The sequence below is a fragment of the Parasteatoda tepidariorum genome, chromosome 2 (genome assembly GCF_982258835.1).
Source record: "Parasteatoda tepidariorum strain Cologne lab strain chromosome 2, Ptep-v5.0, whole genome shotgun sequence".
NCBI classification, from domain to species: Eukaryota; Metazoa; Arthropoda; class Arachnida; order Araneae; family Theridiidae; genus Parasteatoda; species Parasteatoda tepidariorum.
Window position 1 is genome coordinate 363,311 of NC_141756.1, and position 15,011 is coordinate 378,321.

Below are 15,011 nucleotides of genomic sequence, written 5' to 3' on the forward strand. Positions count from 1 at the left end.
TAGACTATAATTGCAGCCATTAAAAAAAAAATAATAAAAAAAAAAGAAGAAAAAGAGATGGATAAAAACTTTATAATAAAGGATTTCATGAAATTTCTTCTTTGGTATATCATTAACAACTTGAATATTTATTTCTATCTCTGAAATACTGAAAACTTAAATTTGGCTTTCAGCATGACTATAAACAATGTGTAAAATTATTTAAAAAAGATTATACTAGCCAAAATAGCTCACACATTCCCTATGATTGAAATGATAGTAAAAGAAAAAGTCTTCTTAGATACCAAACATATTTTAGTTAAAAAAAATGTCTATATTAATGTTTGATTGCAACATAACAACAACCTTCAGAAATTCAAATGGAGCTTCAGGAGCAGAATACTTTTCTGTTTTCTGCAGGCATTACTCAATGATAATAAAAAAAAACTCATTAGTTTTTAAATCATTTAAAAAAAAGAATCTTAGTTGCTTAAATAAGTATTATTTATATAATAAAACAAAATTATTTAATGACATCTTCAGTGTAATGTGGAAGTTAATTATTATAGCATTTACAATTGTATTTACATAAAGGAGAGACGCTAATTATTATAACAATAAATTAATACAATTATATAGTAAATTATTTAAATCAACTCATTTGATTACATTTATGAGTACATACTATATATAAACCTTTAAATTAACATAGATCAATAATTTGTCTTTCATTTATATTGTAGAAAAACATGAGGATAAAAATTATTTGAACAGAAACTACTTAAATTTTAGAAATGTAACCATTTTGATCCAAATAAAATTATTTAAATGGTTTAAAATTAATATTTCTCAAAAAATATTGAGGAATGCATGCATTTATCTTCACATGAGATTATAATTTATTAATGAAATCTACAAGCTGCATAATTAAATTATTAGAGAAGAAACAAATATAATGTTTTTTATCACTGGGTGTCATCTAAAAAATCAGTTTATGGAGTTTAAAAAATATCCTTTGGAATTGCTCTGCTCTAAAACTAGCATCAAATTAAGTCAAGCAATATCTTATTTAATACTTCTTTATATATATATATATATATATATATATGTGTGTGTGTGTGTGTCACCGTGAAGAAGAGAAGTATTTTGATTTTGCTGATAAACATATTATTACTGGTAATTTAAATCTTGTGAAATACTTAGAAATGAGGTACAAAATTACCATTTACCATAAATCAATTAATAAAATTCTAAAATATTTTCTTAATGATCTCAATTGTTTTTGTTTGAAGATATCAAATAGATTCTCTTTACCTTTAGGTATGTAATCAGAATGGAAATGGGCTGTTTATTATTACTTTAAAATTTTGTTTTTAATAATAAAGAAAATTAAAATAACAGCAATAATTCAACAGATTTTTCTAAAATTATTTAATCAATTAAGCAACTATAAAAAATTTTTGTAATTAAAACCATAGACAAAGCTAACAATAATTATACAATCTTCTGTAAAAAAATCTATGTTGAACTTTTAAATAAGGAGTTAAAAAATAGTAAAAATGTTAAGTTTAGTAATTTTTTATTTTTTAAGTTTAGTAAACCCAACTAAAGTATAATTAAGCTCTATAATAAAGTATAATTAAGCTCTATATAAAATCATTGAGTTAATTGTATGTTATTATTAATAAATTTACTAAAAACTTTTTTCTTAATTTATATTTTTACTACGTGCAAATCCAAAAATCCTTGCAAATTGGGCTAATTGTGTTTCTCTCTCTCTTCTTCTTTTTTTAAAATATTTATAAACGTTAATTTTCTAAAATCATTAAAATTGAAAAATTAAATATCTACATTATGAATTATAAACTTTAAACTATCCAGTATAATATTCCTACCTTGCGCACATCCATTTTCGGGCCAATCCCTGGTAACTAACAAATCAAACGTGCTTCAGTACTGCAGTAAGAACGAAATGTAAAAAATCTCTCTAATTACGCATCTAACTCCATTTGCGATTCTGTATTCGTATTTTGTAATCTGGCAATCTTATTACAGGGTTCCCACTCTTTCAACAAAGCAAAAATTAAGCACTTTTAAGGACCTTTTCTTGAAGAAATTAAGGACTTTTTTGAAAAATTAAGGACTTCTGAAAATAGTGTGATTGTTTATATTTATCATTGAATATGCATATGCCACCAGTGACAGTACAAATTATTTAATTATTTACCTTCTTAAAAAAATCAATAAGTAAAAAAAAAAAAAATAATTATTATAATGTAAGAACTGATATAATTGCATTAATTAACAGGCCTTCCAAAGAATTACCAAGCAAATCTGCATATCCTTAAGAAATAATAATAGGGTAACAATCTAAAACTTTAAAAAAAAAAATTATATTGCAACAAAACAAATTATAAATAGTTACCAAATATTTAACTTTCTTGTTAGAAGCAAATCCTGCTTTCTTATTTAGTACTCAGGAAAAAAATTAAGTATTTTTGAAAAAAACACTTGGTTTTCATCAATAAACTCAAGGTTCTTTATGAAAAACCTAGGTGGGCTAAGATTCTTCAAACCCTGTTTCTTACAAATCTGCTTAATTTTTAATACAATCCTGAATTTTAAAAAATGTTATGCTTTCTATAAATCTGCAGTTACTTATTATATATTGAAATATTATACAAATTTATTTAATTTGAGATTTTAGGAAATAGTTTTCGTTATAGATTCCTGTTCAAAATTTTTTCTCCCTGATATTTCTTAGTGTTTACTTAATTCCTATACTTTTTGATTTTCTTAGCGTTTTACTTAATTCCTATAAGCAGATGCATAACCAGTAGAACTGAATTTCCAGAATTCTGTCAATTTTGAAGGTTAGTGTGGGTCCTTAAAACTGCTCCCCCCCCCCAAAAAAAACAATATCTCTTCCATTTGCAGTATTCCCCTTGTCCACACTATTCTTTTCTTTTAGAATGCTTCTCTGTTCTCATAGAGTATCATTCTAGGCAAAGGGCAGAATATATTAAGGAAATAACCAATATATTAACGAAAGGACATGTTTTCTTCCCTTGTCTGTACCCCCCCCCCCCTATACACATTAATTTTTGTCTCTCTAAAATGCTTTACTCTCGATGCATGGTCTAATTCTAAGTGATAAAAGAACTCTTATTTTGTTTTAAAAAATTGAACAGAAAAATTTTTGCTATCAACCATAGTGATGCTAAAAAATTAAAGACTTTTAAAAACCTTGAACCAAAATTAAGTACTTTTAAGGGCCCTTATTTTCTAAAATAAAAATTAAGTAGTTTTTAAGGACTTTTAAGGACCGTGGGAACCCTGTATTATGAAAATATTTTAAATCATTCTTGAAAGATTCCAGTACGTATAAGTTCATTTCAATTCGCTACTCGCTTTATAAATATTTTTTTGTGTTTTGTTCTGTATTTTCTTTACGTTATATTTTCTGTTTTTTGCTCGATACATTTTTTACTTAATGTGTTCTATTTTCGTTTTAATTTTTTGAGTACTCCTCACACTATAGTATTGACATATTTTGCTTTGGGTACAATAATAGAAGGCACTCCTTTTAGTAGATATAATTGTGTGAGCTGATGAAGAGATCTCTTTTCATTATTTTGTTTTCTGGCTTTTTAGTAATATTTTATTTTCATAATTTTTCTTCTCTTTTCCTTAACCTTTAATATTTTCCATGTCTTCTCTATATTTTAAACTTTATATATACAGTGAAATCTGCCAAGTTGACCACCCTTGTAAGTTGGGCACCTGCATAAGTTGACCTCAATTATCAAGAACAGAATTTTTCCTATATAATATAAAGAAGCAAAACCTTTGTAGCTTGACCACCTGTCTATCTTGTATGTTGACCACTGAAATAAGTCAATTTTGTCTAGGAGTATTATGATATTCTATTCTAAAACCCTCATAAGTTGACCAGGAAAAAAAAATCTGAAAATTTTCTGCCATTTTTGCAATGTATGTTAAAATTTCACTTGTTAGGTGAAATAGTGTAAAAAGCTAATCTAAACCCTTTTGTGAGTTGACCATCAGGGGAAACTGTAAGGGGTCAGCTATTGACCATTTCTTTCCTCCGTTCATTGAAAACAGGTGTGTTAGTTGAAAAGTTGCTCTTCCAGTTGCAATAGTGAGCATTTGAATAAATGAATGCTCTGAAATATGCTTTGATCCTTTATTTATGGTCTTTGATCTTTAAGTGTAGTAAATATATTTTAAAGTGTTCAAATAATTTTATTTTGTTAAAGTTTTCAAATTACATGTTTTCGTGTTCTGATATTTTAAGAAATTATACTTATTAAACACTTCACATGCATAACTAACGAAAAAAAATTTTTTTTTTAAAATTAGTTAAATATTAGAATTATATGTATCAAATTGAAGTTCATTCAGGTTTAAACACATTTCTTAGGATATTCATTTGCATATTTTCTGAATTAAATTTTTAAGTCAAGTAAAAAAAAAATTTAAATATATAGCAACATTATATAGGAAACGAAAAAGTAAGCAATGACCCACCCCCTCTATAAGTTGACCACTTGTCTAAGTTGACCACTAAAACAATGCACCACAAGTGGTCAACTTACACAAGTTTTACTGTATATATATACAGGGATTTTCATAATTCCCTCCGGGGTTTCGAAGCGTTATAGTAAAAAAAAGAAGACGAATATGAAAAAAGAAACATATGAAATTATTCCGAAACTATTAAAGTTTTACTTACATACATTACAGATGTTCTATGTGTGAACCTTGGTTACACGACATACATCAATGCGATAGTCCAGTTCCCCTCATATATATTAAAAATTTCGGATGTACCCACATAAAATTATTTTTTAAATATAAAAAATTATTTACAAGATTAAATGTTTTCTTGGTTTCACTATCTGAAAAAATGCACTTACCCTGATAATTACAAAAGTTTGCTTTTAGTTTAGTTGAAATGAAGACTTAGTTTATTTTGTTATTTTATAATGAACAGATTTTACAATTTATCATTAACATCATCTAGACTAATTACCAGCTAATTGGTCCAATAATTGGAAAATATCAAAGTTTTACCCTCTAATGGATATGGAAAACGTGGTCAACTTTTAAGACTACTATCTTTGAGGTAAACTAAACCTTGTGTTTGTTAATTAGGCTAATTACCTCTATCATTAGAAAATTTCAAAAAGAAATGTTTTTTTTTTTTTTTTTCAGTTTTACCCTTTATCTGATAAGGAGTCGAAATTAAATGTGAAACTTTTATCTAACTTTTATTTCATGTTAACTTTCAATAGGGGTAATTACTTCAATAATTACTAAATGGCAAAATGAAACTTTTTAGTTTTTCTATTAATCTTATAAAGAATACATGGTCCAAATTTGTAACTTCTACCTATGATTTTACTTAGTCTTTCAATTAGGGTAATTAAAATTACTGAAACCTTTTTAGATTTCCTACTTATCTAAAAAAAAAGATCACATGTTGAGTGAGTGAGGGCTTTATACTAATTCAATGTTTAGTAAAATCATTTACCTTGCATAGAGTAGGGTTGTTGTCGATAGTCTGCCATTTGAGGATTGAAGGAAGGATGATAAGGTTGTTGTTGTTGCATACTTGGATCATTGCCATTGGGAGGAGGGAGCACTCCATAGTTTTGAGAGGGTGGAACATATGCATGTTGCTGTGGATATGGGGCAGCTTGGGGCATCACTTGGTACTGCTGCTTCTGTTGCTCCTGGCGAAGTTGCATTTCCCGTTCCTGCTCTTGCATCCTCTGGATGGCCAACTGCCTTTGGTACTGCAAATACTCCTGCAATGATATTTTACATTCAGACCAAATCCAGGCTTTAAGCATAATTAGCTCTATTTAAGTAAATAGAAGCAAATTTTATCATAAAAGAATAATACATTTCATAATTATTTGGTCAAGAAGTTCCCAGCATCAACTCATAATAGTTTCAAATCAATCCATAGAATCATTAAAAATGCTCGATAACAAAGTACGACTTCTATTAACATCACGGAATGAATATGAAAACATTCTATTTTTTCCCATTGCTTAAAGCTACCCTTGAAACTATAGTCAAACAGATTACAAAGTTAGATGCATAGCTGTAAGAACATAAGTTAAAAGCATTTTTTTTTGCTAATATCTATAGAGAAATGGAATCATTTATACTTTATGAACAAAGTATTTTTATAACAGTGGTGTTTCACTATGAAATGACTGAATCTGGCAAATTCCGAGACTGGGAACTTATTTTTGAGCACTCAAAGTATGTCTACTTTTCTCTCCTTTATAGTTTTTGAAGTAAATGTTTCATTTCAGATAATTGGGATTATTTAATTAGGTAATTATGAAAAAGATTATCTATAAAGAAAGGCCTCACTAAAGTATAAGAGCATTCATTTGAAAATTTGTAATATAGTAAATTTTATTTTGTTGTTTCTAAAATTATCCAGGAAGCGAAAATTCACTCAAGACAATCCAGAAGTTACATAAACAAGTCCCACTTTTTATGCAAATTTTGCCCAAATAACTTTTTTAATAAATGACCACTTTTGCTCAGTAAATTTTTACGCTAAATCTAAGAGCACAATATTTTTTTTTCTTCAAAAAGTTATTCCTAGTTTCCCTCGTATTTTTCTATTTATAATTTGTCCTTCACATTTAGTGCTCATTTTCCCACTCTTTATTACAATAATTTTAAAGATCTTAAAATGCCAAGTATAGAATCACCTAGGTTTTTTTTCTTCTCTTTTTCGCAAAACTTGAACTCTTCAGAAAAACTAACAATTTGGGATTTATCATTTTAATTAAAAAAAAAGGACAAACTTGGATTTTTTTTTAATTAATTATTTTAAACGAAAAAAGTGTAAGCAATGACAAATCATAGTTAAAGGCAGCAGGATGCAATTTCCACTCTGTTTAGTTCATTTTGGGGCCTCTTTTTATGGTTATTTCATACTGAATACAAAATCCAGTACTTCTTTCCTCCACAGTTTTACATCTATCATCAAATCTGCAGAGAGGTGAGTCTGCCTAGGAGACACTCAAAACAAAAATGCATTAATTGAGTGTTACAGAGTAGGATCAGCTGTCTGTGAAAGAGTGGTTAAAAACTCGAGTAGTATATTTTCCATCCTATTAAAGTCCTTGCTGAAGTTTTATCACTTTGGTAGAGTGATAAATTTAAATATTCAGCAGGATTCACTGCATTAAGATTATCTTCTACTATTGAAAACAGTTGGGTTCGTTACAACATCAATCAAATGAAATGACATCTTATCCTATTCCGGTTACATCTGATGAAGTTTTGATAGTCTATACCTCCATACAACAAAAGAAATGAATAATGTTTGATCACTTAGATATGAAAAAAGGTTGGTTAATTTTAATAAAAGTGATTATATTATGCTTTTTTAGAAGCAGCAATGAATAGCATAAATACTGAAACAGGCTTTATGACAGTTCTGTTATAATTACAATTTCCATCAGTGTTCTATTTTTTGTTTCAATTCAGTAAACTATGAAAATTATACTAGTTTAAAGAATTTAATTTAACTGGAGGTTAAGAAATAATAGTACTAGGTACTAGTAAACATTATTTATTTTGAAAGAAAGAAACCATTGTTTAATAAATATGAAAAGTCAAGAAATTCTAATGACTAAAAACTCTGAAAACTAAGTTTTTTCTTTCTTTAAAAAAATAAAAATTTATTTTTTTAATAATATCTCCACTGGAAGATGATGAAAAAAAAGAAAGGATTCCATGACAGCCAGTTACAAACTAAGGTGAACAACGTTTAAGAGCACAAAAAATATTTATAAATGCAGACAGCTGTTTCGGATGCTCAAAGGGCAGCCTTCATCAGTGCAACAGATGAAGGTTGCCCTTTGAGCATCCGAAACAGCTGTCTGCATTTATAAATATTTTTTTGTGCTCTTAAACGTTGTTCACCTTAGTTTGTATTTTAGCACAAAGGTCGCCCACTTGTGTATTTATGACAGCCAGTTGCCGGATTTAAATTAACGAATAATGACAATTATGATACGGAAAGATAAGATTTGAAAAATATGTTAGACCCTCAAGGGGACAGTGATTCTGCAACTAAAATTTAGACTGATGATAACTAAAAGAAAAAGTTGAAACTTTAACAGTTTGATTCAGGGTAAAAAATTTTTCAATGCAAAACAAAAATATATAAAAAATTTAGGAAACCCTAGAGAAGAACTTGTTCCAATTACAAAATATGTAGATGAATTAGGAGAATGCCATGGGAGAAACTTTTTATTGCACATTTTCTTTCTCCTCCATAAATAACTTGAAGTATGAGTTCAGGCAAACCTTGAGTAAACCACAAAGTTTCGTATGCTGAAACAAAAATTTCAAAATACCAAAATGAAAACAAATTCTGAGAGGATAACTCAGGATCAGTTCTCTTCCAATAATTTGTTAGCATTTTGATTTATTTTTTCAGCAATTGAAACTTCATGGCATACTCTAGATTGAACTCAACTTTTTCTATATTTTAAATTAGTTAAAGCAGAATTTGTGGTCCATGGTATAGCATCCTCTTAAGAGATAAAAGTTTAATATATAAAAATAATGTTGATGCTAAAGATAAAATCACATCAAATGTAAAAGTTTCTCTAAACAAAACAGATGTTGTTAAAAGAGAACATATCGATTATTTTTGTATATTATGGAACACAAATCAAAAGATTTTTTAATGCATAGAGTTAAAGAATTTCAAATGTAAAAACTCCTCAATATGATAAGTGTTAATAAGTACATTTCATGAATGTATTGCATGTTGCTTCTAGATACCAAAAATTAACAATGCTTATGATTAAAAAATTTCAAGATGTTGATCAAAATTTTGTATTCGTATTGTAATAGAATTGTTAATAAAACAGACTTTTGTCTTCTAATAAAAAAAATGAGCAATATATTATTAAGATCAATTTTATAATTCACACAAAGAAAAGATAATTTGTATACTTCTTGCAGAGATTTGTCAGAATGGCAAGTAAATTTTCATGAAGCACTAAAAGAGTATTATTAGACAGCAGTAGATTACTTGCAGTAGAATGTAGAATGGTATAAAAATACCTGCATTTAGATATTGAAAAATCAAAACCATTTTGATGTTATAACTACTATTAAAGGGGTTTTTAAGTAAAATAAATTATTGCGATTATTGTCAAATTAGTTATGATAAAAATAGATATGCATGAATATTTATTAAAATGTGATAGATGTTTTGTCGAAAATTTAAATTGAGAAGGAGAGGAGGTGTTTTATTATACATTCAGAAAATTTAAAGGTAAATAATGTTTAGATAATCATAATATGCCGATTGGATAGGATTGAATGTAAGGTTTAGTGGCACAAAGTCCGAAAGAGGACATGCTGCGCCACGTTAACAGTTCAAAAGACACACATGCAACACTTTAATTGTTTTACAATTATAACTGATGAAATGGTATAAGTTGGTTGATAGAATCAGATAAAAGATCTGAATAAAATCAGATGAAAGGTATAAATAAAATCAGATAAAAAGGTATGAATATGATATAAAATACACGAAGTAAGTAAAATGATACATAATATGCCGAATAAAGATAAAAGTTATGTATATAAAAGATTTTTAAAACATAAACTTAACAATAGCTGTTGGGAATTGCAATTACATTTATTAATTCCATCACCTAATTTCCTCTCATGCGCACATGATCATCATGTGCTCAAAGCAGGGTTGGGTTTTTGACGTCAAAAAGTGGTTTTTGACATGACAAGGTTATAATACTGGTTTAAACCGTCAAAAACTAAAGTTTGCCAAAAAAATATATAAACTTCAAAACTACCAACAGTTGCCATGCATTATATTGAAATTTAATTATACTATAGGTAATCAGCTGGTTTTAAAATATTTTTTAATTAAAATTAAGGTAAAATAACAGATTTAAAATCTCAGAAATTTATATTCAAATGCATGTGCAGAAAAATTTGCACAAAATTTTTTTAAATATTTATATTTTGAAAAAAAAATTTTTTTTTTTGATACTTAAGAAAATTAAAAGTTTATTACTATGCATTTTTGACATATAAGGAACATATAACTAATATTTATAAGGAACTTACAAGTTGTGAAGTGTATGAAAAAAATTTTAATGTTATACCGAATATCTTTATTATCCAGTATGTTAATTTGAATTTAAAAGTAGTTATATTTGGGAATAATGATAAATATAATTCATATTGTTTATTATATTTATTTATAATTATTACACTTATCATTTTAAAACAATTTTTACCTCTTAATTTTTTCCCCCACTTGTATTAAGAATACAAATAATGCATATCTTGAAAGCAAGAAGTAATTATTCAACAGCTGAAAATTTAGATATTCAACAAAACTATGTATATAGTATTCAGCAAAATGAAATTCACAAGTATTTGGATAAACTAAATTTTCAGCATAGTAAATGAATAGGCTGAATATACTGTAAATCGACACTAACTACTCTGTGTATTTAACAGAAAGCACTTAAATTTGTATTGTCTTATGTTAAAAAGATTATTAAGAAGATTTAAAAGAATATTAAAAAGATTTTTCTTTAAAAGATGTCTAATGTGCAAAACTGCTAATGTTTATCTTTAAAAATGTCTAATTTTTAGTATAATCTATACTATACACTAAATTTGGTTATAAATAAATTTCTTAATAATATCACTGTAGATTTTCAATAACACATGAAAATGAATACATAATATTACAAAAGATGTGAGCTTTCAAAAGTACAAGATTTTGGTTACTATTCAAAATATAAGTGTTTCTTCAAAATTTTAAATTTATTTTTTCTAGAACATATTTAGAAACACTATCCTTTATAAAAAATATATAAATTTTATGTATTAATTAAATTTCACATATGAATATAGGTTTTTGACATTTTCAACATTTTTGACAGTGAGGTTTAAACCATGGTTTAAACTGTCAAAAACTGTCACATGTCAAAAACCTGCCAACCCTGGCTCAAAGTTAATCCAAGCTCCTACCAAGCGCTCTGGCTCGGGGGAGAACTGATAGAAACTCCGATTAAGAGGCATGTTATTTTTGTTTTGTTTGTGTCATTGAATATTTTGTGTGTTCATATATTTGTAAATAAAATTAAACCTTGAATGTTACACTCTCAACTACTGTCATTCAGATGTTATGGAATATTAAGAAGTGTTCTTGGCCTTTAGGTGGAGGTAAAGGATTCCTAAAAAACATAAATGTGGAGAATTGGAATGTAAAAACTGTAGAGAACGAGTGGTCATAAATGTTTAATGGAAACAAAAGGATGTAGACAAATTAGATTAAAAAGAAATGAAGGTTTAATGCTTGTAAGAAGAATTCAGAATGTATAAAAAAACTCTGTTAAACAACAGAAGAAAAGGTTGTATTTGTACTATTGATTTGGAGCTTATACTGAAAATAACTAATCAAGAAAAGGGAACTCATGAAATAAATTTGGTTATAAGTCATAATTACAATGGCGGAAAAAATAATTTAGTATTGAACATGAATTTTGTCAATAATTACTTGGTCTAAACCATTGGTTCTCAACGGGGGCGAAACCATCTCCTTAGGGGCGGTGAGCTTGTTTTAGGCAGTAGGGGGGCATTGGGGATGTTTTGTGCTGTAGGGGGGCGATAAGCATATTTTGTCATTCAAATTTAATTTTATAACTTACAATTAAAATTACTAAATTAAAATTTATTTAATAACTAAAATTAATATTAAGGAAAAAAAGATTAAATTAATATAATAAATAAAGATTATCCGATACACCATTTGTACCAGCAATAAAACGAACTTATACACCTATTCTCTGATCCGAACTAACACAGCTCAGCGCATGAGTCAGTAGGTTTAGCCTCTGACTCACTGAAGGCATATGGTGGAAACTGAAGTGCATGAGCTTACAATTTGAATTTTTGATTTGACCTCTGATTCCTATAATGGTTTTCGTTAGCTTCCTTACAGTTTTTTCCCCAGTTTCGATTAGATCTCATAGTTTATTTGGCCAGGTAAGTGCGCAAATTAATTCTTTATCATAAATTATTTATTAATTTTAAGAAATAGTTGATTTTCTTTCATCGAGTGCCACGCACTTGAAGTAGGGATTTGTTCAATCACTGTTGAACTCTCAACTACCCATGTGCTTACTTGGTAATGAAGTCTTATTAAGTAAACATTCGTTAATGAGGTAATGAATTCGTCTAATGAGGTAATGAAATCTTACCGTTAGCAGGAGCATTTGCAAAAAACTCATCTTGACAAACAAAATAAAGATTTGCCATTTTTCCCGAACATCTTTTTTTCACGTTTCTGAAGGCACCTTCGGTCTCGGGGTTACTAGCAACCTCATCACAAAAATGTGACAATGGTTTGATAGCTCAATTGGTCTAGGAGAGCTCATACCATTGGGGCAGAGTTGATACTGCCTGTTGACAAGGAAGTTTTTGAAGCAGTTTTACACCATCTGGCCGCATCCAATGTAATAAAAAAATATCCCATAAGCAACGATACAGTGCGGTGACGAAATGTTGAGATGGCTGAAGACGTTGAAATTTCTTTATGCAAACTTTTGATATCCAATGAATTTTCCCTTCAAGTTGAGGAATCAACCTTGCCAGGTAATGTAGACTTTGCTGTAGGTATAGGTCCGGTTTGTAAAGGTGGGAAAAATTATTCAAGAGATGCTTTTTGCAAGAAGCTTGATTATAGATATCAAAGGTAAATCTATTTTTAATACTGTCAAAGATTATTTTAAAGAGAAAAACATTCCTCTTGCGAATAGTATGTCTATTGCCACTGATAGGCTCCTACAATGGTGGGTCGACATCGTCCTTTTGGAAAGGGTGGTACCAGATATTCTAGCTGTTAGCTGCGTGACTCACAGACAGCATTTAGTAGGAAAAAATCTCAGCCACCATTTGCATCAATCATTGCAATATGCCATATCTGCTGTAAACAAAATTCGCAGTAATGCTCTCTAGGATTGATTATTCCGACAGCTGTGTAAAAAAAAACCAATGAAGAATTCAATCGCTTGCTACTATACACCGAGATTCGCTGGCTTTCCAAAAGCTTCTGTCTTAATAGGTATTGGAATATTTTCGACTCTGTACTTGAGTTCCTCGAAAACAGAGATGTAGCTCTGAGAGGCAGATTGCTAGAAATTAAGAAAGACTTTGGCTGATTTATCAGCAAAATTTAATGGCGTTAATTTACAACTTCAAGGCGACGAGCTCAATTTGATCCCTACAAAATCACTTATTTCTGCCTTTCTAAAAAAACTCATTTTGTGGAAGTAGAATTTTGTCAACACCTTGACTCTTTTCATATGAACTTTTTCTGATCCTTCTAGAGATGTTTTGTTCTCTGGAAGTCCCTCAATGAGTTTATGGGTTTTGAACCCTTTAGTGAACATTGAAATAGCAGAGGTTCAGATTTACGAGGAATTGGTCGAACTTTTAACTAATGAAACTTAGAAATGGTGATCGTCTCGCAGAATTTTTGCTTAAAGGTAACATCAGTCGTTTCTATCTTGGACTATAGACTATCGTAAAAAATTTTTAAATTGCCATCCCTTCCTTCGAACGTGGATTCAGTGCTGTTACAGATCTTGTCACAAAAAGGAGAAATCAACTCGAAATTGTGCAACGAGGTGATTTGCGTCGTCTCTCACTGAAAGTATTGAACCGATCGTAAAGAAATTGGTTCTGAACCATTAAGTACAATCATCACACTATCATAGTTACTTGAATATTTCATTAATACTAAGTTTTAGTGTAAAAAAAATTTTTTTGGTGTTTTTCTTAATAATCTAATTAAGAATAAATTATTCTTTTAAAGCATTGGTTTCTTTGTTGTATTTTTTTTTTTCATTAAACGTATTTATTTTGATCATAACAAATAGACTGCGATTACCTGCCGAGGGAAAATTATCGACTTGATGTACACATTATTTCTTTTTTTAAAAAACCAAACAAATTTAATGTGTAAAAAATTGCTTAAAAATATTGCCTCTTATAATTCAGCACACCTCCCTACGTTTCCATACTCTAAGTAACTGGATTTTAACAAAGGGGGGCGTTGAAATGTTTTCTGCTCCTTAAGGGGACGGCAACGTTAAAAAGGTTGAGAATCTATGGTCTAAACTATAACAAAAAGAGGCTTACAGCCATAGCTCAGTATTGTAAAGGTTTTGATTCTCACTATAACAAAAAGAGGCTTACAGCCATAGCTCAGTATCGTAAAGGTTTTGATTTTCAAAGTGTTTAATATTTATCAAGGAAAAAAATTTATTTATATTGAAAAAAAAACAGATTATAATAAAAGATTTGTAGATTCAATCAACTTTACATTGATTCCATTGACAAATTTTCTCAATATGCTTAATTTAATAGTTAGCAAAAAGTTATAACTTTTCCTCACTTTTGGAAGACATATAAAAACCCAAAACAATATAAGCAAAATGCCTCGTAAATATTACATGCCTCTATGACTTTTGAAAAATTTAACAAATGGTAAAAAAAAATGATACCAGTGGTTCCCAATTTTTTTTCGGCGATAGAGAACCCTAAATAATCAAGCTCCTTCCAGCCGAATCCTAAATTCACATTTAAAGTAAACAGAAGAAATTTTTTTTTTTGTACTTTATAACCATTAAGAGACTGATTTAAAAACACTGATTGCCACTTGCTTCAGAAATATACAAATTGGAATATTTTTTAAGCAAATGAAGTTTCCAATCAGGTAATATTAAATTTCCTGTGATTATTTATTTATTTAACATTAAAAAGACTTCTTCATCTTGGATTATAGACTTTTTAATATTTAATAATCTAAAATTAGGTTTTATGTTTGACAGTTGAATTCACAGTCTTTTGGAGATGAATCTAGTCCAACTAAAAATTTGCTTTCATATTGCTATATAGAAAAAAGA

At 28.6% G+C, this 15,011-nt stretch overlaps 1 protein-coding gene across 2 annotated transcripts in view; it reads right to left on the reverse strand.

Moving 5' to 3' along the window:
* The window catches only part of Hrs (Hepatocyte growth factor regulated tyrosine kinase substrate), a 71,045-nt gene that overhangs the window by 695 nt on the left and 55,339 nt on the right, over positions 1-15,011 (reverse strand). For both annotated transcript variants that reach the window (XM_087156748.1, XM_087156749.1), the window contains one exon: positions 5,537-5,813. In XM_087156748.1, the coding sequence (XP_087012874.1) occupies positions 5,537-5,813 (277 nt within the window). The remainder of the gene's footprint in view (positions 1-5,536; positions 5,814-15,011) is intronic.